The sequence below is a fragment of the Sebastes umbrosus genome, chromosome 14 (assembly GCF_015220745.1).
Source record: "Sebastes umbrosus isolate fSebUmb1 chromosome 14, fSebUmb1.pri, whole genome shotgun sequence".
Classification (NCBI taxonomy): domain Eukaryota; kingdom Metazoa; phylum Chordata; class Actinopteri; order Perciformes; family Sebastidae; genus Sebastes; species Sebastes umbrosus.
In genome coordinates this window covers 8848583-8875865 of record NC_051282.1, presented here as the reverse complement: position 1 = coordinate 8875865, position 27283 = coordinate 8848583, and the positions used below count along the sequence as shown (strand labels likewise).

Sequence of the window (27283 nt, the reverse complement as noted above, 5' to 3'; positions counted from 1 at the left end):
AGAATAAAACAAACACAAGGATTGATTAAACATTTTATGGACTTTATTCTTCCTCTCTGAATCAATGTATCTTCTTATAATCAAAAGGTAAAATCCACCATTTCCTGTCCACGGTCAACTCAAATCTGCTCTGTCTCTTCAATGCATTTTGTTAATTTTAATATACAAAATAAGAACGGCGGCTATTTTTCATTGCTGTATATCTACTGTACAGTGGGTCTTTTTTTTCCATTTTAACTCCTGCAACAAAAGCGTGGCTCCTCCTGTTCAGTCTCTCCTTTGTCCCATCAGGAGCTTTGCTCACTTCTTGACAATCTGGATGACGTCCTCGTGCTCCATGATGTGCGTCAGGCCGACCCTCTGAGGGCTGTACTTGGTGCTGGTTCCCTGGAAGACCAACAGACGATACAGTTCAGACCCTTCCCTTTTTGTTTGTTTGGGGTTTCAAATGCAGTGAATCACTACACAGTGAACAAGAGATCTTCTGCATTCGCTCTACTCTGCTTCTCGTGTATCACGGCACGGTAAACACAGCTGCAGCTCAAAGGGTGATTTTAATTTAGGAAGTCAATTGAGCGAGGACTGAATATAGTGAGTGTTATTGTCACACACCTAATGCAAAGTGAATTATTCTATGAGCTGCAGCTGTGTTTACTTACGTTTACTTACATTTACATTATCATTACATCCTCATCATAATGAAGCTGAAGTATAATGACATTGCTTACAGTCAGTGTGCATACTCCGTGTCCCAGTTTCATACAATATTGATATAAAGTATACATTCTGTACTAATTATATTTCCAGCTGTGAGTGCATACAACCCATTGTGGGATTAAAGGAACAGTGTGTAACATTTTTGGGGGATATTTTAGCGGAAATGGAATATAATATTCATAACTGCGGTAACGTGAGCCGCAGAGTGCAAAACCGTGGTACCGCAAGCCGTCGCCTGACTTCCGTTGCTCTTAAAGTAGTGTTATTATGGTAAGGATGGCCTCTGAGTGACCACCACACCACTAGATGCCGCCAAATCCTACACACTGTACCTTTAAAGCAACATCAATGCCACACTCAAAAAGCTTGTAATCCCAATATTTATGCTACCACAAAAGTATAATTCATTTAGTAATTTTTCTAGTTTGAAAAAAACTAGCTGGAGTTTAAAAAAACTAGCTGGAGTTTAAAAAAACAAGCGAATTCTGGGAATGTCATAACTCACTCCTTGTTTTGTTTTGGGACATCCTTGAAACCTTTTTTTTATTTGCTCACCACCTATATGCAGACTGTTGGTCACAAGAATTATTATCCATAAGCTAATGTTTAGTGCTGTCTTTTTCAAAATAAATGCACCGATTTGTTTTTTTATTCTCCGAACTGAACAAAAACATAATGAATCGTGACGACAAAACTGCATGAGTTTTGTGTACCATTACACTTCTACTAGAAAGGCCACCATTAAAAAAGTTACAGCAGTCACTGTATGTCATGACATCTACAAACAGTCTTTGTTTATTCTACTCAGTAGGTCAACATGAGAGAGTTATTTCATACAGTTTATTATGGGACAAGAGGCAAATGAGTTAAGTTTCTGAAGGTCACTGCCTCTGAAAACTTGAACTTACCCAAACCAGGGCATACTTGAACTGGCCGGCTAAGGTTCTGTGGATTCGATGGCACTGTGGGGCAGAAAGCAAAACGGACATATTAACATATCATACACAGTGCCGATACAGCACGTCTGCCTACTGTAGTGTTATTATTTGTGTATAAATGTTGTAAAAATGTTGGTCTTGATAAAAAGTATGATTTCATGTGCGTTTTACTTACCACATGTTCTACAGATGCAGCTCTTCTCATAATGATTGCATCACCAAAGTCTGGGCGCTCTAATGGAAAAAGAAGAAATGAACAGAAATTTAATTTATTAGGTATTCATGTGCTTATGAAAGTCTAATGAGGGAATAAGAAAAAAAATGTGTGTGTACCTCCTCTTTTCTTAGTGTAAATGCAAATCAGAGCCAGGTATTCCCACAACGTCTCCAAAAGGTAATCCAGGTTCAAACTCATCCCACAACTGAAATATACATGTGGACAGAAAAGGAGATAGCTGTTTAACGCACAAATGCATACATACTGTAAATTAAAAAGAGTGAGATGGCAGCTTCGAAACCAAGACTACTGTTATTCACGAACACGTATACAGATATCTGACCTGATGACAACACTGTGAGGTCTGTGAGCCAGGCGGTCCACCTCCTCGATGGAGATTTGATCCACCTTATTGTACACCTGCGAATAGCACAAATATTATGAGGACGAAAGATAGAGTCCAAACAAATGTACACAAGTTAGCTAACAAACAAAACAAAAACAAAGCTCCAAAACCTCTCAACTCGTAACTTTTCATGTTTTCACTTCACTAATGAATTATTATTGGTTGAAAACTTTCAGAAAAACATCTTTGGACTTGGAGTTTGGCTTCCAAACATTTTAAATTTACAGGTACGACGCTTTGACCCAACCCGGACGATGAGGCTAACTTACGTATAGGCAAGGCATGTAAACTCTGTTCCCGACGATGACATCGATGAACTCGTCTGGTGTGCTGTCCTCCCTGAAGAGGACTTCTGCATTAAAGATTTCTGAGGAGAAGGGGTTAAAGAAATCAACCGAATACTACTGGGACTTATTAAAGGGATAGTTTGGGTGTTTTAAAGTGGGGTTGTATGAGGTACTTATCCATAGTAAGTGTATTACTTACAGTAGGTTACGGTCGGCGTGCCCCCAGATTGGAGAAACAGACAGGAGCACTGTCACAAGAGCAAAGCAATGTACTGCTGTGGACGGTGACGGCAGAAAAAATTATTTTAACCACATAAAAAAAACCTTAAAAAAAAAAAAAAAATATCCGTTTAAGTGTACGCTATATTTAGAATATTTTCTGACAGCGAACTGAACTGAAATGCATCTACACTGTCTTTGTCATCTGAGCCTGCTGGCTTTGGAGAGAGCATAGATAAGTTTCACTTTCAGTTCCCCGTCAGAAAGCAGAAGGATAGGGCTGTCTGAGGGCAAGATAAAGCAGTGACAATACATTTTTTTGCCATCCCCGTCTACAACACTGTATTGCTTTGCTGCAGTGTCGGTACTCCTGTCTGTTTCTCCAAGCTGGGTGCATGCCGACCGTCATCGACTGTAGGAAATACACCTCTGTGTAGACTACGGATAAGTACCTCATACGACCCCACTTCAAAACACCCGAACTATCCCTTTAACAAGTCCATGGAAATGATAAGAGGACTGAGATGACCTAAGGAATGTCTATTTAAGGAAGAGACATTAAATATTTAGAACAGTGGGGTAGTCTTTTTCTCATGCTGGCAGAGTGAAGGATACTGTATTCGTGAAGGATGAGCTGGACGAGCTTCTCTGAGCATTGAGTGAGAGGAACTGTGGAGTTGTAGGAGAGGCCGCCGCCTTTCTTGGGCTACAGAAGAGAGATAAAACACACATTTTTACCCAGTCTAATATCATAAATATGAGTATTAATTTCTGGAACTGACGAGCTAGTGTGGATGTTTTTTTTTTTTTTTCTCTGATAGCAGCAAAGCCCATTAATGCCAGAGCAAGGTACCTTGACAACTATTTGGGTCTTCCAGCGGTTGATTTCATCATCTCAAAAACTAAAAGCCATATCTCTTTGAAATAAGCAGTTGATATTATGATAGGATAATGATAGAAAATGTACCTTGAAATAAATATTCGGTTTACACCTGTTGAGTCTGATGCCCACGGACTCCAACTCTTTTTCTAGAAGTTCTCTAGAAAGAGAAAAAAAAAAGAAAAAGAAATTAAAAGGCAAAAATTAGCTGATGAACTGACTCGTATGCCTCTCAAACAGACTTGCTTACACACACACACACAAACAGTGGGCGTAACACACCTCTGAACATCTCCTTTGGTGGCATCCAACATCATGATGACGACATCTGCTGTCCTGGCGACAGCGATGACCTGCCGACCTCTACCCTTACCTATAGAAAGTCAAAGAGTCTGTGTTTTACAATCACTATGGAGCTTTATGGCATTATTCTGAGTGGCAGTATTTGAATTACAAACTGAAAGTATCATTACTGACCCATCATTCAGTAATAATTCTGATATAACACCATAATAATAAAATAGATATACTACAGATCTCCAATGTCTGCTCACTTTGGGTTTAAGCAAACAAAATACAAAACCATGAAACCTAAGCATACCTTGGGCAGCACCCTCAATGATTCCTGGCAGATCCAGCAACTGGATGTTGGCCCCTTTGTACTGAAGAGCAACAGATAACAGTGTAAATGGCACATTGGTACATAATGTTTAAGATCTATACGGTGGTGTGAAATGTGTTGTACCTCTATGACACCAGGTATGCAGGTGAGAGTGGTGAACTCATAGGAAGCAGCTTCACTGGCCGTTGATGTCATCAAACTGAGGAAGGTGGACTGCAGGACACACAACAGAGGATTCAATTACACCAGCACGTGTTCAATCTTTGGATTATGTTTCACTTCGGTTTCTGGTTCAACGTGAGAAGAATGTTGGCTTGGTTTGTGTATCTTGTTATTTGTTTGTTTGTATTTGAGATACAGTGCAGGATTAACAGGAAACATGGTCATAAAAAGAACATATTTTTGGACTTTCCAGATCCAGACCAGATAACACAACCCGACATGTTGACGTACCTTACCCACAGAGGGGAAACCGATAAGAGCAACACGAGCATCTCCTGATTTCATGACATCGAAGCCCTCGCCTTTGGCCCCCGTTGACTTGGGCTCCAGGAGCTGAGCCCTGTATTTGGCTAGCTTGGCCTTGAGCAAACCCAAATGGTACTCAGTGGCTGGAGAAAGAAATGAGAAAAAAAATGTGACACAAGATACATTAAAGGTGTGTAGGATTTGGCAGCATCTAGCGGTGTGGTTGCAGATTGCAACCAACTGAGTACCCCTCCGTTCACTCCTCCTTTTCCAAGACTGCGGTAACGTGAGCCGTGAGTGCAAAACCATGGTAACGCCGTTCTCTTCGCTCAGAGGCCATCCTTACCATAATAACACTACTTTAGGAGCAACGGAAGTGCACCACGATTTTGCACTCCGCAGCTCACGTTAGCGCAGTATCACAAGAGTGTCGGAGAACTGCGGTGGCCTTCAGGTAACGTACAAACACGGAAGGCTCTCTCTAGAGCCAGTGTTTGGTTTGTCCATTCCGGGCTACCGTAGAAACATGGCAGGGCAACATGGCGGACTCTGTGAATAGGACCCGCTCCCTATGTAGATATGCAGGGCTCATTCTAAGGCCCTGACACACCAAGCCAATGGTCGGCTGACAGGCAGTTTGGGGCCGTCGTGAGTGTCTGTCGGTGTGTCCCGCACCGTCCGCTCTAGTCTGCCCGTGTCTGAGATTTTTCGGCCGACTCAGTATGTTGAATTGGCGGCTCTGATTGGCTGTTCAGCTTAAACGAATCAGTGCTTGAGAAGAGAAACGGAAGTGAGGAAAGCAAGCAAATGAGTAAAGTCACGAGGACACAGAAGGGTCTTCTTATTTTTCATCTTCATCTCATCTGATCATTCCAATACACGGATATTTTCACAACGACACGGGCACCTGGAATGAAGCCAAGTGGTGAGAAAATGGTCGGCAAACGCCGCTTTGTTTCATGTACGTATCATAACAGCGGCTTGTATATCTGCTTTCCTCGGTCTTCCGGTTTTCCCTTTTTTGAATGACGAATACAGACTACCGCCACCTGCTGGTGTGGAGAGTTATTTCATCTCACGCAGGCGCAGAACGTCTGTGCTAACTGGCTGTCAGCTGTAGTCTTTGCGGTGTGTTCGAGTGCAACTTGTCGGACAAAACTAAGGCGAGGTGAGGAGACGCAGCCGGTGGCCTTCGTCGCCACTAGATCTTTGATGTCGGCTTTGTGTGTGCCCGGCTTAAGCTAACAAACACACAACGATTCTTAGTTTCACGTAATTGTACACTAATAAAAACATAGTTTTTCATATTATATTCCATTTCTGCCAATAGATCCACCCAAAGGCTACACACTGTTCCTTTACAAGTAGGGCTGACTCCACAATAAGCAAGTGAGAAGTGAAGAAAGGTTGCTATAAGACTGTAATACCATCACAACCACCCCACTGGAGTTTAGTTTGAAAAATTTGAACGTATTAGCTATTACTTGGGAAATAAAAACATTTTGTGGGGGGTTGTTCCTTTAAGTGTGGTGGTAACTGTAATCAAGCTTACGGTGTCAATTAGCACACACTGAGTAACACAACACTGACTGCTGACACACAGACAGACAGAGAGAGAGACAGAAAGAGAGAGACACAGATAGAGAAAGAGAGAGAGAGAGAGAGAGAGAGAGAGAGAGAGAGAGAGGCTACAAGTTCGTTCATGGAGGAGCTAACAGTTAGCCTAGTCACTGCCCCTCTCTTACCTTTGTTTTTCTGTGTCCGGGCGATTTCTCGCTCTATTTCTGAGATTTTCTCTAAGATCCCCATCGTGTCGGTTCAGTTGTGCTACAGCTTCACTGTGAAGGAGTCAAGGAGAGAGAAACAACAGAAACGTGTCACTCTACAGTTGTTAGCTTTGTTAGCCACCCGGCTAACCTAGTGGGACTTTAACCGCTAACAGTTGATAAACCGCAATAAAAACAGCGAGTCAACACATCCAGCTTTACATTCATACCCGCATATGAAACACACGTCATGTTTAACAGTTTAAAAATGTTGTAATATGATAGAGATTTACACTTTGAAAGAGGCTACACCATGGGCTCCTCTCAGCGGCATGCACGGAGAACTGACATCACACACCGGAAGTCGTTCCGTGCCCATGAAAGGTCCGCCAGAAACAAGCAAACTCACTGATACAGTCAACAAAAGCTGTAAGGCAAGATCTAATCATTGAACTGTACTATAGCTTGCTAAGACTGCACAGAGGGGGTATATATGTATTATATGTATTATATGTATTATATGTATTATATATATTATATATATATATATATATATGTATGTATGTATTATATATGTATTATATATATATAATATGTATTATATATAATATAAACTGGAAAAACAAAGTTTGGAAACTTGTGTTTGGTGGATTATTTCTCTGTTGTTACAATGCTAATGGTCATTGTATTTTACATGGTTGGAAAGCCTGTTTATTTACCTTCGCAATTATGTCCAACTTGTAAGGATCATGCATTTGTGGGATGAGCAGCACAGCTGATTATGTGGGTAGCGCCAAAGAAAAATTTGCCAAAATGCTCCGTCAATGGTAAACGGTGTATTCTCCTGCTGGTGTTGACTCTTGTTTTGAGTTGTTTGGTGGATTGGATGATTGAACTCTCTATCAGTAACAAGGAACAAACAAGACATATTGGCAATTTTACACTTTATTCATTTAATCCACCGTCAGGAGCCTCAGTAGAGGTGGAAGATCCATACGCAGCCACAACAGCCTGGCACCTCCTCCTCATGCTGGTCACCAACCTGGTCACACGTTGCTGTGGGATGGCATTCCATTCCTCAACCAGGATTGGTTGCAGGTCAGCCAGCGTGGTTGTGTTGGTCACTCTAACACGTACAGCACGCCCAAGCTGATCCCACATGTTGAATTGGGTTGAGGTGTGGACTCTTGGCAGGCCGTTCCATTCTCTCTACTCCCACATTGTGGAGGTAGTCTGTGATAACCCTGGCTCTGTGGGGGTGAGCGTTGTTTCTTGGAGGATGAAGTTAGGTGCCAGATTGTGGAGATATGGGATCGCCACTGCCTGCAGAATCTCATCCCGATATCACACTGCATTTGCCAGTGAGGAAAATGCTGCCCCACACCATGACACTGCCCCCACCAAAAGCTGTTACTCCATCGGTTCAACAGTCAGCATAGCATTCTCCGCGTCGTCTCCATACTTTGACCCTGCCATCCAACTTTGGCAGACAGAACCTGGACTCATCACTGAACATGACATTCCCCCACATGTTCAGGTTCCATTGTCCGTGTTGTCGACACCAGCACAAATGGGCCTGACGGTGAAGGGCAGTCATTGCAGGCTTCCTGGTAGCCTTATGAGAATACACTGTTTACCATTGACGGAGCATTTTGGCAAATCTTTCTTGGGTGCTTCCCACATAATCAGCTGTGCTGCTCATCCCACAAATGCATGATCCTTACAAGTTGGACATCATTGCGAAGGTAAATAAACAGGCTTTCCAACGATGTAAAATACAATGACCATTAGCATTGTAACAACAGAGAAATAATCCACCAAACACAAGTTTCCGAACTTTGTTTTTCCAGTATATATATATATATATATATATATATATTATATACATTATATATATATATATGTATAAACTAGCAAAAAATCCACTGCAAAAGGAAATAACAGTACCAGTTCTACTTGGGAAAGGAGAAGGAAAAGCGGTGATTAAAAGGAAAGGACTGGAGATATGGCAGAAAAGATGGGAGGAGGACCAGAAAGGAAGGAGATATATTTCAGAATACAAAAGTCGGTCATAACAAAGAAATATAAAGAAAGGAACAGAAGGGAGGAAATCATCATAACAAGACTCAGACTGGATCACACAGGTCTTAATGGCACTTTGGCTTTAATGGGGAAAAGGAACAGTGACAAGTAAGGGGATTGTGGTGTTAAAGAAAATGTGCAGCATATCCTAATTCATTGTAAAAAAGTATGAAAGACAAAGACTAGAGGACCAAGTCAGAGAGGAGGGAAGGGACTGGGATTTGATGGGGATACTGGGAACAGAAGGTGAGGGGATTGAAGGCACCAGGAAGGCACTATTAATGTTCTTAAAGGTCCCATATTGTAAAAAGAGAAATTTTCATGTCTTTTATATTATAAAGCAGGTTTAAATGTGATATAAATACTGTTAAAGTATCAAAATGCTCAATAGACAGAGAAATACACACAGCCCGTATTCAGAAATTCTGTTTGAAACAAGCCGTTAGGATTTCTGTCCATTTGTGATGTCACAAATATACAATATTTAGACCATTACACATTTTTAAACATAAAAGTTCTAAATGTGTCCCAGTCTGTTTCCTGTTGCAGTGTATGTGAATGACATCAGCTGACAGGAAGTAAACATGGACCCAAGCTGTTGCCTTGCAACGCAATTCTGTTGCAGTTCCATTGAAATGAGCTAAAACGGAGCGTTTCAGACAGAGAGTAAATACAGGTATATTCAGACAGACAGAATGAGGAAAATAAAGTTTTTTTTAAACATTAAAGCATGTAAACATGTTCTAGTAGAAACACAAAATACAAGTATGAACCTGAAAATGAGCACGATACGGGACCTTTAAGAGACACAGGATTGGTGGGTATCAGTAATGTGTAAAATGACATGATGTTACACACTCTTGTACAGTAGGTGGCGGTATGCAGCTTAAAGCTGTTTGCGATCCGCCAGAAACTGAGAGAAGAAGAAGCAAGAAGGAAACTCACTGCAACGGAAATGTCATCAGGTGTATGTTGTTGTCTCCCGGTAACCCGGTAAAGTGAGCACCGTGACCATGACGCTGTCTGCACGGTAGAGTAAAATATGAATAATGTGTCCAGTCGGAGGTGACTGCGTTTTAACAGCCGGACATTCCTGATGTTGTTATCGATCAGCCAGTCAGACGTTATTAGGTAATATATTATATAGAGAGAGCAGAACATGGCTGCTGAGCCAACAGGACCGAGAGGATCATCATCAGCCAGCAGCCCGACCGGGTTTGAAGGTTTCCCGTTTGCAGTGACCCCCAAAGCACCGGAGGACAGCTCCGGTAGAGAGCAGGAGCAGACCGGGGATGTGAAGAAGAAGAAGCCGTGCAGAGCTTGTACGGACTTTAAATCCTGGATGAAGGTCCAGAAGAAGGACACGACAGCTGCTGCACAGGTGACCTGAGGTCAAGGCTCAAAGGGTTTTATTGGAGGATCTGTTGAAATGTTTTACTTTTACAGGAGTAAAGTTTGGCTTGACTATAAGATGGTTTATTATTATTTTTTTGTCAAGGTTTTGTTCTCCCTCCAGCTTTATCAGAAAGTGTGTTATGTCATGATGCAATGTGCTTGTTAAATTGGGTTTTAATCTACTTGGGAGCCCCTACATCTGGTCCAAAGCTTTTAATATCAATTATTAGGGCCCGAGCACGAAAGTGCCAGGACCCAACGGTGTCCTGGCACGAAGTGCAAGGAACCTATTGTTTTTGTCGGTATTATTATTTTTCTGCTGCAAGAACGCGTTTTTGACGACCTTAGCCATCCCCAAAACTCACCAGAATTGGAACATGCGTCGGGAGTGGCGAAAATTGCAATGTTCTGTAGTGATTGGGAACGGGCGTCGCCAGCGGGCTCCATAGCGCCCCCTAACGCGTCGAAATCTAAAGTTGATCCGATATTCATGAAATTTGGTATGCATATCCCACTCATCATTTGAAACATATTCCTCATTGGATTTCATTAGCTCCGCCCACCCAGAAGTCGGCCATATTGGATTTCATGTCATTTTTAGCGTTTTATAGGCCGCGTACTTTAACGAACTCCTCCTACAGATTTGATCTGATCGACTTGAAATTTGGTCAGGACCATCTTAAGACCTTGAAGATGAAAAGTTATTAAAATGATGAGTGTTCACTTAACGACCGGACCGTAGCGTGGCGGCCATTTTGAGCCATTCGCCATGAAACAGGCAGTTATTGTAACTCAACTGTACATAGTCCGATCTGCCCCAAATCTCTCAGGTATGATGGTGGTCCAGTACTGATGACATGTATATGAAAAATTATACTCATAGCCCCGCCCCAAGACGTTAGCCCCGCCCCCTTTCATAACTCATGAACCGTTTGTCGTAGAGTCTTGCGGGAGGTGTCATATCACTCAGCAGAGAGTGCCTGTTTCATTGGTGAAAGTTATGCCCGCCCCCTACACATTAGCCACGCCCCCTTTCATAACTCATGATCCGTTTGTAGTAGAGTCTTGTGGGAGGTGTCATATCACTCAGCAGAGAGTGCCTGTTTCATTGGTGAAGGTTATGCCCGCTCCCTAAACATTAGCCACGCCCCCCTTCTAACTCGTGAACCGCTTGTCGTAGAGCCTTGCAGCAGGCGTCGTGGCGCTCGTCAGAGTTTCGGCTTCACGGTGCCCGGCCGCGTCGGTCGGCGTCCCGCCAGCATCCCCGACGCGCAAGTAGGGGCGAGGGCCCGTTCATCGCTGCTTGCAGCTTTAATTTGATCTTGATCTTTAAGGCAAGGCAAGGCAGCTTTATTTGTATAGCACATTTCAGCAACAGGGCAATTCAAAGGGCTTTACATAAACATTCAAGAACATTGCAACAAAGTGCAAAAGAACATTAAGACATAATTAAAACAGTTATAAAAACATCAAATATTAGAAAATAAAAACAAGCTAAAAAATAAAAGCTAGAATAGAAGCTAAAATAGAGTAATAATACACAAGAGTAAAAGCTTTAGTGCAGTATAAGCTCTTTATCTGGTTTATTAAAAGGCCGCAGCAGCAAACAGGAAAGTTGTAAGCTTTAATTTAAAAGAACTCAGAGTTGGAGTTGGTCCTGCAGTTTTCTGGGAGCTTGTTCCAAATATTTGGTGCATAAAAACTGAATGCTGGACGCATATTTTGGCCCTAAACCATTTAGTGCTTTGTAAACCAGCAGCAGTATTTTGAAATCAATTCTCTGCGGACACATTTTCTGGCTGTGGTGATGGACCATAGATATGTATGTTAAGTTGGACAATTTGAGAGCTCCCCATAAGTGTAGCCAAAACATCTTGATCGCCCCCCTGGTGGCTGGCTGCAGTATAGGTCATAAATCCTACCTCCTCCATGATAGTGGATGGGGCAAACTAAAAAGTCAAAGTACGCGTCAAATACATTTTTCCCCAAAGATAGTTTCTGTCATTTCAGGTAGTTCTTATCACACTGATGTGTGTTCAAGTGTTCATTTTTTCTGATAAGTTTGGTTTTAATTAGTTATTTGATCCTATTGTAAGACTGAAATTGTGTCATGTAAACATAGTTGTGCAAACATAGGTTTAGTATGTTATTGATTTGCTCTATTCCATTTTGTTTACACATATTTAGTGTTTACAGTAATGTTAAGATATTCTGTTATCAGACACACCCACGTCGCTTACACTATAAAAAAGAGGATGAGATGTCATGAGTGACAGCTGTGAGTCTCTCTCGCTGACGAGCTGTGGCCGTGCTCGGCTCGCGACTGGTTCGGTTCGGGTGACCTCGATACCGCGGCTCCAGCCCCCCGATCACTACTCCGCAGCCTCTGGCTCCAAATGACGTCAAAATCTCAAGATGGCAGCTCCTGTATCCAGGATATTATGGCTTCAATTCTGTACAGTGGTAGGAAGAGGAGACGCGTCATCCATCTTCGTATATATACACATAAACCACATAATGCAGTTGGCTGCCTTTCCTGTTCCCCTTTAAAATGCCAGCTGTTTGACTCTGTTGTGTGTTTGTATCTGTGTGATTCTCCAGGAGACCCGAGCTGCAGAGTCAGAGCCACAACGAGACCCACAGTGTCCGTTGGACAGGGAAGAGTTGGGGCGTAACACCTGGTCCTTCCTGCACACTATGGCAGCGTATTACCCCGACCGTCCGTCTCTTACCCAGCAGCAAGAGATGGGGCAGTTCATCAACCTTTTCTCCAAGTTCTTCCCATGTGATGAGTGCGCAGAAGACCTCAGGGGCAGGTCAGACCACATTGCTCCATTTGAAGATGTTACTAGACGAGAGCAGGCCGTTTCTAAACGCACCATTCCCTCTCCGCAGATTGAAAACCAATCAGCCAGACGCCAGGAGTTGCCACTCTCTTTCTCAGTGGCTCTGTCGCATCCACAATGACGTCAACGTCCGGCTGGGCAAGCCTGAGTTTGACTGCTCCCGTGTGGATGAGAGGTGGAAAGATGGATGGAAAGATGGTTCCTGTGACTGAGTGATGAGAGATGTGAAGACCGAGCGGAGACCTGAGAGGAGAACTTCTTTCTGTCGGTGCAAAACTTTGAATGCCACAAAGTGGAGCTCATGTCTCTTTTGTGGAAAACACTTTACGAGAAGGGAGAGAGGCCAGGTGGTACATTGCAAATCTTTGTCATGTGGTCAGTTAATATAACTGATCTGGCAATAAAACTAAAGATACAAAACAAATGCGTATCCCTCTCTGTTTCTCAGGATAGAACCAAAACTCATAGCAAAGTTTCACTGAACTTCTTGTTAATTCTGGTTATTCAGGAGTGTTAAAATTGTGTGATACTGAAGTGTTTTTGGAAATTTTACATCCAATCTTGTGTGAAATGGAAAACATATTTTCGACCAACATAGCCCTGATTTGTCTGTTAAAGCAGTGAGTTAGTTACAAACTGATTTGGCTATTAAAATGTTGTTTCCAGGACTGTTCTAAGTTGTGTTTTGAAGTCTTGTTTAACCCAGAAGAATCACTACAACTCTAAATATTACATTCTTAATGTGATGAAAAATATGTAATATATAAATCTCATTTCGTCAGTGATTAATTAGAGCTATCACTTATAAAATACTTTTAAATATTTCAGAAAAATATATATATTTTACATAATGATGAAGATTACAATGTTTTTTATTATACACTCAGTTTGTGTGTGTTGTGGGGTGGTATACCTGCGGAGTATGTTAAGTTATTTGCATAATTTAATGCTGGGATTAGTAATTATGTATTTTTCTATTTACAACCATGTTTAATTGATCATTTAAGTCATCAAATTAAGTTAAAAAAACAACTATATTGTGTTGATTACAGGCTCCCAAAAGTGATTCACTTGTGTTTCTCTAATTCATGTCACTGTAAATGGCTTTTTGGCAGTTGGTTGGACAAAATAAGCACTTTGGGCTCTGGTAACATTTGTTTTATAGAATAAACAATCCATAAAAGTAGGTGATAGATTAGTGGATTAATGGATAATTAAAACACCTGTTAGTTGCAGCACCATGAGAAGCCTTTTCTCCTCTAGTCAAGGGCCTTGGAAGCCATGTGACCTGTGTGTTATTAATAAATGCTCTGATTGTGAATTTGTTATTTAAGGAACCAGTAGAGGACACGCCCAAACAACTCTATAATGCTCAGCTGTTACTGTTTGTTTTACTGTTATCATGATCCTATACCCACAAACAGTATTCATCCTCAACTGTGGTTTGAATTACTTCCTTTTATGTTTGTTTATCTCCTCTAATTAACATCACTGTTAAGATATTGAATGTTGAAGTAGATGTCACTGACCTCTAGTGGTGTGAGCATGATATTGTATCACAGCATCTTCAGTTTGCCATTTTCATAATACAATTCATGTAATATTAGTAGTGAAAATGACACCACAACACCAGGACTACATTATTACTACCCATTGAAGCTCATCATTTCATACTGAGACGGTTTAGAGTTGAGCTAAATGGTCAGTGTTGAGGCCGCAGTAATTGGCACATATCCCATGATGAGCAACTCGTGACTATACTTTATTGTGGTATTTGGCACAAGTATCATCATGAGACTTATAGTCATAACTTAGCAATGTTTGTGGCCGATGGATGATTCAGGCAGTCTATTGCTTGTGGCCTCTATGGGCCTCATATTTAGATGAAGTCCAGCTTTTATTTAACTTCTGTAATAGCTCCAGGGCTGTATCTGCAATTGAGGACAATGACCGAGATTATGCTCACTGTGTCATTTTTCCTTTCTGGAAATTTAAGGTTTTAGAAATCTGGGGGGGGGGGGGGGGGGGTTTACAATCCACAATTTGAAACTATAATTTTGTGGATACACTTAAACCTGCAGTAGGCAGAATATTTTTGGCATCATTGGGCAAAAAATCTATAACTCTCAGCATATTGTAATTCAAGTGTTCTGAGAGATAACTAGACTTCTGCCCCTCCTCATGGCTCTGTTTTCAGGCTTTAAAAAATCTAGCCCATGACGGCAGACTTTGGCCAATCACAGGTCATTTCAGAGAGAGCGCGTTCCTATTGGCTGTTCATTCAACGGAGGCAGCTGTCAATCACTCGCAAACTCCGATCAAAGGTCAATCTAGGCAGCGCTGATCGAATATGAATCAATATTCTGTTGCTGTAATGCTTATTTCTCACCTCAAATGTTTTCAGAAACATCTTGGCCGTTTAGCTGTAAAATTAGAAAGTTTGCTCCGGCTGGTAGGCGGTGCTTGGTATTTCCTAGACTGATCTCAACATGGCTGCCGGGTCACAGATAAAAAAATATGTATATGTATATATATGTATATATATATATTGTATTTTTATATTTTATATTGTATTATATTTTATATATATATATGTATATAAATATACATATATATATATAAAAAAAAAATATATATATAAAATATAATACAATATAAAATATAAAAATACAATATGTATATTAATGAGATGACAGTTTTGCCAGATTATTGCACAAAGTGTCCGTCAGATAAATATATAATGATTGCACAGCATCATAGAATTATTGCACACTATATTGGCATGATTAAATTCTGTGTATATAGCGCGGTCACGTCGGTCATGCACGCTCCCCACTCGCGGAGCGTCTGTGCGTGCGCGCCGTCGCCGTCCCCACAGCGGAGCAGCAGCAGCAGCGCGTCCATCCATCCATCCTGCTGCCGCCGTGGAGGAGCCGGGAGCGTGGAGCCGCGAGGAGCCACCGAGAGAGAGACAGAGACAGAGAAAGAGAGAGAGAAGATGGACGGAGTGGGATCGTTCGGAGCGGGCCGAGCCGGGTCCACTATCGACCCGATTACCTTCATCAAACAGCCGCAGACCATCCTCAGAGTGCTGTCCTGGGTGAGAGGCACTGCTGGTATTGGTGTGTGTGTGTGTGTGGATGCGGGGGCTCCGTGTTGCCGTTGCTGAGAGAGACACCGTGACGTGTTCTCACTGCAAATCTACAGCCCAGAAATGCTGGAAATGATTGATCCGCAGGGTGTGTAAATGGAAAACCAAAGAAATGGATGATTATTATTGGAGTGTGTTTATATAGAAATGCAGCGTTCAGGGTGTAACCTGCAGGGCCTGGTGGCTGTCTGGCACCGTGACACCATGACACTGATTTCACTACAGATGTGTTTGTTTTATTATTATTATTATTATTATTATTATTATTATTATGGATCAACCTATCCTCATGTTAAATATCTCGCCTGGCAGTGCTTTACAAATACAGATAAAGATGTGCAGCAGAGCGGATTGTGTAGAAAATGAGAAAGACATGATCCATTTCATTCCTCCTGCTTCCTCTTCTTCATCTCACCTATTATTGTTTTTTTTATTTTGTATTACTATACACACACCTTCTTGGTTTTATGTCGCCAATCACATTTCCAGCTAATGATTTTGCTGATTTACCCTTATAAACGGTCGTCGTCCCGTCATCCCACCTGTGATTGGTCCGCGCTCACCATTACGCACGCAGCAGCAGCGCCACAGAGACGCGTCGTGGCTCCTGACGTTTGATGTAAACGCATCACCTTTGGGTGACACGGAGAAAGGTCTTCTTTAACAGACACCGAAGAGGAGGGATCTGCAGTGTAAACAATTGCTGTTAATTTACAGCAGGATTTCATCAGTATTAACCTGTTATTGCTAAAAAAACAGTGCTTTACTGTTAATACAAAAGAAAACCTGTTAAATTACGCTCATAGGACGTTTTTTAACTGAACTATAATGCATTCTTAACAAACAGCACTTTACTGCTGATCAACTGTCTAAAGTATCATCAGTAACAGTTTCTTGCAGTACTTTCTTAATTCTGGGACCTGATCTGCTCATGTGAGGCTTGTACATTGTACATGATTGTAAAATCAGTGAATTAGCTTTATTGTTCTTCACTCACATGTTGTTCTGGTTTGCATTCTGTGCTTGTAGCCAGCTATAGAGAGACATTTTGGGAAAAGTGTCAACAAGTCTATTATAGCCTTTTTCCTAACAAGTGCCTTTAATTGTATTTAGTGTGACTATTCCTATGTCTGTAACCTGCTAAGTCTATTCATCTAAGGCAAAAAATAATGTTTATTAAAATGTATGTAAAAAATACAACCTAAATAGTGCATTAAAACAAATCAGTAAGATAATGTAAAAGAAAGGTGAAAAACAGATATATAATGTATCTTTAAACTGTAAATGAACTGTAAAATACTGTGAAATTAATAAAGTTCAAACAGTATTTTTCATTAACAGTACAAAGCTGTAAATTTCAGCGATAGTATAATAATGTTAATTTTACAGTAACATAAAGGCAACCCTGCTGCCAGTTCTTTACTGTTATTTTACTGGGAAATTCTTAACAGTGTGTCCAAGACCTGAGAGATGTGTGCGAATAATCTCATCCATAATAAGTCTATGATTTGGATGTTTCTAGAATTTACTATATCTATACTAATCTGATTTACTATACTGAGTCCTCTGAATAGGTTTTGAGCCTATTATTAAGGACAAATCCACCCTTAGCCCATAGATCAATCATTTTTAAACAATTTGGGCTAATGTGTTTTCAAGTTTAGTTGCCCCTTTTTGGTGTATTTTCACCTTGGAGCTGAAAACCTTAAAAAATGTGCCACAGCACATCTTGATATTCATCCTGTAGCTACAATAAGTGGTGGAAGAAGTGCTCAGATCCTTTACTTAAGCAAAAGTACAAACGTATTATCAGCAAAATCTGGGCCTACTTATAGTATTGAAAGCATGTGTAGGCTACAGTATGTTTTAAGCAGAAAAGTGTCCCCTGTTACTGAAGTATTAATGACATGATTAGATTGTTAATACTGATGCAACAGTGCAGTAGAACCATTTTACTGTTGTAGCTGGTCGAGATGGCGATTTAAAAAAAAAAAATACTTTATATACATTTAGGCAGATTAATCCAGTGGTTCCCCACCTCGGTTTGAGAAGTAGGCTATGAAATATTTAAAAATCAGTTTTTACAGAGCAATGTAGTTGCTTTTAACATTATTTTGCGTTTATTATTTTATCCTCTGATTCCTGTATGTTTTGCTTCTGTTGTTGCGTTTTGTTTATTCATGGTGACGTTATCTGTCCCTGTTTGCACTCATATATAAAATTTGCTGCCCATCTTGACCGGGACTCCCTAGCAGAAGAGATATTGTATCACAATTGGACCTTTCTGGTTAAATAAAGGATAAATAAATAAATAAAAAAACATTAAAAAGTGTAAAGCAGATGAGACCAGTATACAGGGACAGTGAGTAGACTTAAAAAAGTAAATAATAGATGATGAAAAATGACTCTTGTAGCGCACTGGACATCACAGATTGATGAGATATCATGATGTAAAAATATTCAATAGTAGAATTTTCCTTTAACTGCTTAAAAATGTCATAGTCATACTTTTAAAATCATGCACAGAAATCAGTGAAAGTTGCTCTTTCCATTTGTCGATGCAGTACTTTGATTCATCATACTGATTCACTAAAAGCACCTGAGTGTATCTGCCCAGATTAAACCCACACATGTGATTAGTTTCAAATGTGGACCGAGCATTATCCCATTGTGTGTCCCTCCACCATCATATGACCTACACCCCCAAGTGTGACTGTGTGTGTGTCACGTGGCCCTATTCTGCCACCCAGTGTTAGTCAGCTGATCAGTGTCAGTGTGTGAATCCAGAACAGATGTAGGAAGGAATACAGACCTATAGATCAGCGCTATAAGGGTGTTATTCATTGTAAAAGGATGAACCATCAGGGGCAAAAACGTTTTATAGCATGAGCTAACCTTTATCACACTTCCTGTTTCGGTGCACACATCATCATCGCCTCAGGACGATGTGATTCTTGAGGGGAAGTGAAGCATCCACCTCTCCAGTCAGTCAGAGAGAAAGAGGGGAAATTAGGTTAATGCCTTTGGTCTCACAGAGACGCTCTGGAGCAGTTTCCAGTGAGCCTGCAACAAGAGAGAGAATGAGAGATATATTGATTGTTTAGGCAATAATTCCTATGTTAATCGTTTTTTTCCTTACTCCATCTCCTCCTCCCTGTCGCTCACTCCCTCCATCTATCTATGTCATCCACACAGATATTTTCCCTGGTGGTCTTTGCCTCCATCGTGAACGAGGGCTATGTCAACATGGGCAGCGAGCGTCTCCACTGCGTCTTCAATAAGAACGGAGACGCGTGCAACTACGGCGTGTTCGTGGGCCTGGTGGGCCTGCTGGCGTGCTCCTTCTTCTTCCTGCTCGACTACAAGTTCTCCTCCATCAGCTCCGTCAAAGACAGGAAGAAGGCTATAATGCTTGAGATCGGCTTCTCGGGTGAGGAAGTTCAGACTTATTTACACACAAAAATTGACAGAAATACGTCTTCTTATAACTTCCCAGGAGTCAGGCAGTGCAGCCTGTGATTCATTTCTAATCGTCAGGATTCAAAAGGCTGGGTTTCCCCAAAATGCAAAAAAAAAAGTAGCCCAACCATGCGCGTTTCCCTGTTTCAGATGACTGACATCAAGAGAAATGAAACCTGTAAACTTACATGAAAGGTAGCCCACTAGAGAAATGAGTCTTTTTAATTTCAAAAGGGAACAAAGAACTGCTTCATCTGGCCCAGATTCAAGAAATCAGCACCTGCAGGGTCGTTGTGTTTCATGTTAAGTTGGAAATTACCTTTTTCTTTCTGTTGTAACAATGTCTTGTGTATTCCACTGGTCTCTGGCAGGTTTCTGGACCTTCCTGTACTTTGTCAGTTTCTGCTTCCTGGCCAATCAGTGGTCTCGAACCACGGCTGATGAGCTGCCACTCAACCAGGGGGCGGACGCAGCCCGGGCGGCCATCGCCTTCTCCTTCTTCTCCATAATCACCTGGGTAAGAACATGCAGCTACAGATGCATACAGAGGATACACACACACATCCAGCAATGGAAACAAATGCAACAAATGGTAACACAAAAATATTTGAACAGAATTACCTACCTACCTTTTTCTGGATAGTGATTCTTTACATCTTAAGGTCTGGAAAAAGCTCAAAAGGCATATGTGAATGAGTGCAGACCAGCCTTTAACCAGCCAATAGATGACTGACCTGTGCTCTCCTTGAGCACTGAAACATTAACATGAACCTTTCCTGAACCTTACAGAACAAATGTTTCACCCATTGTTCCTAGGTTTGTCATACAGGGTTGCAGAAAACACACACTACACTGTTGAACAAATGTACAATATCACTTTGAGCACCATGGCCATGATTATGAGACAATGGGCTCCTGAGCACAGATGCAGGAAATCCCCCCCCTCCTACCTAATAGCAAAAAAAAAACCCCCATATTGTTCAACCACATCTGGCAGGTCAACCATGACTTCAAAGTGCTTCTGTTGGTTTAAAACTGCACCTGTCACAATGGAGACAAAGAACTTCTCAAAGTTATAACTCAAAGGTCTGCATCTGATTTTTATTCAAGGTCGGTAATGATTGGCGATAACAAAATAACATCATAACGTTTTGTATTCGTAACACGAATAGAGACGGGTATCGTTAGGATTTCATCGATGCTACTACGCTTATCGATAATCCTTATCGGTTTAGAATCTAAAATATGCCAATATCTTTATATTGAGCTGAGGTAAGTTAACATGATCAGGACATGCCCACTTTTGAGTGAGACATCTGACTTTCCAATGAGAAAATTAAAAGTTAACACTTCAAAAAGAGGTTCTGGATTGATGCACCCTAACCCAGTGCCTGTTAGGCCTGTTTGATAATCCACCCATGACCTGATCTATTCAGTAATCTGTTTCTGACTCAATTTAAATTGAGAAACTGGTCATGCATCTGCTGAATCATTTTGAATATCTTTTACGCTGCGCCTACTTCCAGTACTTAACGAGGTTTGTGAGTTTAGAGGCGTTGTCATCATTGTCTAAACATTTACACTTGCAGTTGTTTTTTTTAAAAGGAATAGTTCTGCATTTTGGGAAATACCCTCATTTGCTTTCAGGTGGAGAGTTAGATCAGAAGATTGATACCACTCTCATATCTGTCCATTAAATATAAAGCTACAGCCAGCAGCAGGTTAGCCTATCTTAGCACAAAGACTGGAAACAGGGGGAAACAGCTAGCCTGGCTCTGTCTGAAGGTCACAAAATCTGCCTTCCAGCACCACTAAAGCTAATAAATTAGCATGTTATATCTTGTTTGTTGAATCAAGAGTGTGAAACCAGTCAATTCACCATTTTACGGGGGCTATGTGCTGGACTATTCCTTTAGCTGGGAGCAGTAACTTCCTGGACTCTCCACTGGTTGCGTGGCAACAAGTGATTTTCCCCTTGTTTCCAGTTTTATGCTTAACTAAGCTAACCGGTTGCTGGCTTATATTTAAGAGACAGACATGAGAGCGGTATCAATCTTCTCATCTTACTCTCCCTCAGAAGCATATTTCCCAAATTGTCAAACTATTCCTTTAAAGGTGCAGTGTGTAGGATTTGGCGGCATCTAGTGGTGTGGTTGCAGATTGCAACCAACTGAGTACCCCTCCGCTTGCTCCTCCCTTTCCAAGACTGGAGTAACGTGAGTCACGTGAGTGCAAAACCATGGTAACCCCGTTCACCTTGCTCAGAGGCCACCCTTACCATAATAACACTACTTTAATAGCAATAGAAGTCAGACGGTGGCTGATGGTACCACGGTTTTGCACTCTGCAGCTCACGTTACCGTAGTTTCACAAGCGTGTCACAGAACTACGGTGGCCTTCAGGTAAAGTAAAAACGTTAAAAGCTCTCTCTAGAGCCAAAGTTGGGTTTGTCCGTTCTGGGCTACTGTAGATACATGGTGGAGCAACATGGCAGACTCCGTGAAAAGGACAAGCTCACTATATGAAGGGCTCATTCTAAGCTAACGAAAAGACAATGATTCTTAGTTTCATGAGATTATACACTAATGAAAACAGTTATGAATATTTCATTCCATTTCTGCTAATGACTGACTGAGCTTTCATGATTCAGTCTGGCTGACGTTGACTAGTTCAGTACCTAGAGTTGTTTTTTCTTTAATCTTGTCCGTCTATTGCCCCCTCCTCTCTGCCCCTGTAGGCCGGACTAACAGTGCGTGCGGTCCAGAAGTATCTGCTCGGCACAGACATGACTCTGTTCACCACGGAGCACATGGACGGCGGTGCGCCCACCCAGCCGTACCCCTCCAACTCACCAGGAGCAGGAGGCACCACCACCGAGACCACAGAGACCTACCAGAGCCCGCCATTCACCGAGAACAACGCAGCACCCACATACCAGGTTCCCATTTACTAGATAGCATAGACCTGATGGTGGAAGAGGAATGAGAGGAAAGTGATGTTACACCTGCAGTTATTTATGTGTTGATCTGGGCTGAGTTTTCAAGAATTGTTAAAAAAAAAAAAAAAAAAACGGCCTCTCCTTCTTTGCTCCCTCCTCTCGTTTCCTTTCCTTCCGTAACATTCCAGCTTTATTCTTGACCTGTATGTTAAACTCAAATTCCTACTTTCGCAAATTCCTTGTCGTCGGACCAGAGCAGATGAGAGAGAGAAAGGAAACAAAGAGGAGGAAATGTAGAAGAGGAGGCCACCTTTGCAGTATTTAAAACACTATTTTGACCAAAACAAGTGATGAAGGGATTAACAAGTGAGTGACTCCACCACAAAGCAGTATTAAGTAGAAATAGTGCAGAAGGCACTCACATACAGCACCTTCATCGTATTCTTTCCACTCACTGAAGTGTCAAAATCCCCTATCATGCCAAACAGTACGGGGAATGTTTTGTTTTTTAGCAACAGTACGGTCTGGTTGTTCCTCCCCCGTTTCCCTGCTGCAGTTAAAAGTGATCATGTGTGTTCTGCATGTTTCCAAACTTAGAGATCAACTAAGTGCCATACTGTACTGTGTGTCTCAGACAGTGACTTAATTTAGTAGATTTCCACATGCTGTAAAAAAAAACAATGACAATGTTTTGTGACTAAGTGCAATATCTCACATTCTTATGTAGGTCTGTAGGTAGGTATGTACTGTACTGTAGGTAGGCTATAGTTAACGTCAGATTAGACCAATTTTAGGCGCTGTCTCAGATTACATACTAGTCTTTGAATTGTACTAATAAATCTCAGGCAAATTAAAATTGTTGGATCTGATTTTGATTGAGCTTCCCTGGTGAAGTTTGCAAGATATGGAAATTATATATGAATCTAACGGAAAATAAAATCAGCCTTGGTCAACAAGCTTTTATATAATCCTTTCAAATATTTATGGTCTTCCTCGATGTGGTGGAATCCTTCTTTTAACATATTTTAAAGAAAAACAGTGTCACAATGCAAAATAGTCCTCGAGTACATCGTCAGGAATCTGTGTGATTCTGGTTCATTAGTGTACAAGGGTCAGTTTACCACTCTTAAGATTCATTGGGGAAACTGTAATCCACGGTGAATCACTTTTCAGTCTGTTATTTTTCTGTGCCAGGCATGGATGGATTATTGAATGGGCCTAAGGGGCACAGGCCCAAAGGCAAAAGGGGTCAGGGGGCCTCTGGACCAGAGCCTCTGTTTGAAGTGATTTTTAACATTTCTTGTTGGAAAGTCAATCCAACGACTACAAGGAGACACAAAACGACCACAAAGAAGATGGCAAAAGAGTCTCAAAGAGACACAAATGGCCACAAAAGAGATGAAAAACAACCATAAAAATGCCGCCTTCAAATGGGGTCGTATTTTCCGTATTCACGAGAAGAGTTCATAACCACAAGCTCACGTGTTCCATTTGAAGGCAGCAAAAGACTCAAAACAACTACAAAGAGACACAAAACAACTACAAAGAGACACAAAATAACTACAAAGAGACACAAAATAACTACAAAGAGACACAAAATAACTACGAAGAGACTCAAAATGACCACCACCAAGAGGTGGTCATTACGTGTCTGTGCCCAGGGGCCCATTGTCCAATAATCCGTCCGTGGTACCAGGGAATGTATGTAGTGTGTGATTTGAGACAGCGTCCTATGTTGTGTGTGTAAATAGGGCGAGAGGGGAGATTGTGGGTAAGTCAGGTCTGTTTATGTTTACGTTTTAGAAGCTGCCAAACTGCCCTATGTTCTTATTGCTGTCTTCTGATTACCACGTTACTACTACGTTGTTAATGTCTATAGGATTTTATGTAATCACAAAGCAGGGGGGGCAACAGATGAGCTTTTATTCAGCGAGGGAGGTCGAGTTGCTGGAAGATTCAGTGCAGTCTCAGGCAAAAGAAAAATCTGTTTGTGGGATGTTAAGGATCGCTAGCTGGCTAATTCATTGATCCTGCAATCCTGCCATTGAGGGAGGGAGGGGGGGGAGGGGGTTGAATTTGTTGCCATGGTGACAGGGACAGGGATGGGTGGATGTTGGTCACTAAGGGCCCTGATGTAGATAGTTACCATGCCAACCATGTCGGTGTGTAGCAGTGTCTGTGTCGTGGTTCACGTACACTCGCCATCAGCGAATCTGTAGTTTGTGTGTGAGTGTGTAAAGAGTGCGTCCACGTGCAACAAGTGTACATGTGCACGTGCATTAGCATGCATGAGAGAGGTGTGTGTGTGAAACTGTGTGAATGTGTGTAGTTAATTAAATTGTGTGGTGCAGAAAAAGTTATTTTCTTGAACATGTGTTTGTCAAAGTTTTAGTGCAGAAGAGGAAATCAGAAGTCTGTTACACCATCTAATCATTTCCCCAAAATAAAAATAGTCTTTCTGCTACTAGTTAAGACATATGAATCACAAAGTATGAAACTAAGTTTTTTTTTTGATGAACAGAGCCAAATATAAACTTCATATTAGAGTGATAGAATTGACCTGTAGAACGCCTTGCCTGCTAATCTAACTGATCCTTTATAAAACAGCGCCCTCTGCTGACCAGCGAAGGTACTGCAGCCGTAGTGGGACAACTGGGGCTCTCAAGAGTTTTAAAAGTAATCATGATAATAATGCATGAAACTGTATTGTATAGATCTCATTATATATTGAATACTATGTAATTCTTAAGTTTGACAAGTTGTTTTGCAAAGTGAGATTCGCCAGCCGTGGACAGCATTCCTTCTTGTGTTATATTAATCACAGTTTATTGTCAGAAGTGTGACCATGTTGCCCACAACAACTCTTTCATTTATTCACTCTCAACCTCATGATCTTGTTGGTCACACGTACACTAGTGTGTACATATCTCAAAGCTCCAGGGTGAAACCATCCCAGAATGCTGAAAACTATAAACTGTAGTGATGTAGTCGGGCCTTGAGATAGTATACAGGCTGTGTATTCCTATTCCAGTTAGATAAGACACCTACTCACACAAATCAGGTGATAATGAAATTTGTTCATTATTTATGAGGTTAATGACTCACAGACTAACAATGCCGATTCTGAATTTCAGTCTTAAGGCGAATGGAAATGAAGCCAATTTCTGTCTGCTCTAGTTCCAGCGCTAAAAAGGATTAAGATCATATCAAAGTAAATCTTGTAAAACAGAGCCAAGACCACTCCGTTTTAAGATTTACCTTTGAGCATGACTTTTAAAAACACCATTTTATTCACCAGTCTGTCAGCGAGTGCATAGTTAAGTGGGTTATATGTTATAAATTGAGGGATAATTTCGGTATTTTGGTTCAGGAAAATGGTGCAACAGTGCTGTGGAGTAATACTGGATGGGGTTTCAGGTTTCCAAATACTCTCAAGGTACTCGGGGTATGGTTTGGTACCAGTTAAGTCTAATTGGTGCAAGTTTAAAAGGACTATTCTTTGTGGTTTTTCATGTTGTAGCCCATTACCTACAATTTGTTTGAACATTACTGCCAACTATTCCTTGAAGCAATTGATTTTTAATCTTTAAAAAACAGCCATTGGCTTTGGTTGATTCTAATATGATATGAATATCAGCTTAGAGAGACGTGAAATGTTAAAATTCGACCTGATACCACTCCCCCAAGAATGAAACTCTGACACAATATTACAGTTATAACCCTTAAAGCATGAATAATTATGCTAAAATATGAAAAAACACCAGTATAGTTCTTTAAATCTCGGGTATTACTGGTAACCTGTTAACTGTGGTGAGGTGAGACTGGGGTGTTGACGGTGGTATTATGTACTATTGGGGTACTATTAGGTACTATTGGGGTACTGTCAGGTCAGGTTGTATTATTGTTCTCAGTGCTTGTCTCTTCTTCAGTCAGTGTGGTAGATAAAAATAATACAAGCATTCTCTATGTTTTGTGCTCTGGCCCATGTACACTACCGTGGTATTGGTTGATTGTAAAATTCAGTACGTTATTGAAGTAAATGGAACCTGTGTGTGATGCTGTTTAGGGTATGGTTTGTCCTGTACTACTGAAAATATAAAAATAATATTAATAATGATTATTTATTAACTAGAATGCACTCTTTGTTGGAAATACTTTGTTTGACCACTCTTAAAGGAGCCGTCGGCACCAAAATCAATGTGATCATGCTGTCGTTTTGTTAGACTGAGGTTATAAAAAGGTGATGATTTGTAGTAATGCAGGTGCCATCAGTTGTGTGGTTTCCAGTATAATACATTGCATGGATGTTACAATATCCCCCCCCCATAATATTGATAATAAAATGTAACCCCCACCATCGACCAACAAACAAGTAAACATTGATTTTGTAGCGTGCTGCCCCTTTAACATGTTTCCTCTGAGTTGTTTCTTCCTGTTCTGAAGATGTTTGACCTCTTCAGTGTAAAAAACGCCGTGTACAGAGATGTGTGTCACTGTCTATTACCTGAATGTCTCTGGACTGCAGTCTGACCGTCACTCAAATAAAAAAGAAAACATGTTTTGGACTGCCTGTTTCTGTGCCTGACTTTAATGTGTGAAGATTTGCATTATCTTTAAAAGGTGCGAAAAAGCGAGATTGGCAGCATTTCTATTGCCTCCGCACGGTTCTCAACACGGTGAAGGCTGAGCTGGCAGTGAAAACAACGGCAACAGGGCGGACAGAGCCCACAGTGTTTATCTGGAGGCAACAGGAGGGCGGGTGCTACGCCTCCGAAACGGCAGCCAGGAGCGGCGGCCGTGAGCTAGCCAATGGGGCACGCTCACATGCATGTAAAAAGTCTGATACAGTTGGTGGAGACCAAAAACAGTGCCAAAAGGGAGTGAATATTGAA

General features: G+C 41.3%; 3 protein-coding genes across 5 annotated transcripts; 2 read left to right on the top strand and 1 right to left on the bottom strand.

The window, feature by feature from the left end:
• Positions 1–21: 21 nt before the first annotated feature.
• drg2 (developmentally regulated GTP binding protein 2) lies at positions 22–6968 on the bottom strand. Its single transcript, XM_037793625.1, has 14 exons — positions 6814–6968; positions 6500–6592; positions 4740–4897; positions 4410–4499; positions 4266–4326; positions 3947–4037; positions 3752–3824; positions 3400–3490; positions 2548–2645; positions 2216–2292; positions 1989–2077; positions 1831–1889; positions 1626–1679; positions 22–387 (listed from the first exon to the last, which is right to left on the bottom strand). Exons 2-14 carry the CDS (start codon positions 6561–6563, stop codon positions 301–303), a joined length of 1092 nt encoding a protein of 363 aa, XP_037649553.1. The 5' UTR covers positions 6564–6592; positions 6814–6968; the 3' UTR covers positions 22–300.
• On the top strand, positions 6377–26956 carry syngr3a (synaptogyrin 3a). 3 transcript variants are annotated; one of them, XM_037793628.1, is made up of 5 exons: positions 6377–6441; positions 15831–15943; positions 19190–19424; positions 19825–19970; positions 22191–26956. In XM_037793628.1, exons 2-5 carry the CDS (start codon positions 15842–15844, stop codon positions 22404–22406), a joined length of 699 nt encoding a protein of 232 aa, XP_037649556.1. In that variant the 5' UTR covers positions 6377–6441; positions 15831–15841; the 3' UTR covers positions 22407–26956. The 3 variants fall into 3 exon arrangements, with proteins under 3 accessions (XP_037649556.1, XP_037649555.1, XP_037649554.1); XM_037793627.1 differs by having other exon boundaries at positions 6409–6441; positions 15819–15943; XM_037793626.1 differs by lacking the exon at positions 6377–6441 and having other exon boundaries at positions 15729–15943.
• Positions 9531–13927, top strand: gfer (growth factor, augmenter of liver regeneration (ERV1 homolog, S. cerevisiae)). Its single transcript, XM_037793629.1, has 3 exons — positions 9531–9983; positions 12599–12813; positions 12893–13927. The coding sequence occupies exons 1-3, from the start codon at positions 9762–9764 to the stop codon at positions 13053–13055; spliced, it is 600 nt and encodes a 199-aa protein (XP_037649557.1). The 5' UTR covers positions 9531–9761; the 3' UTR covers positions 13056–13927.
• Positions 26957–27283: the final 327 nt, after the last annotated feature.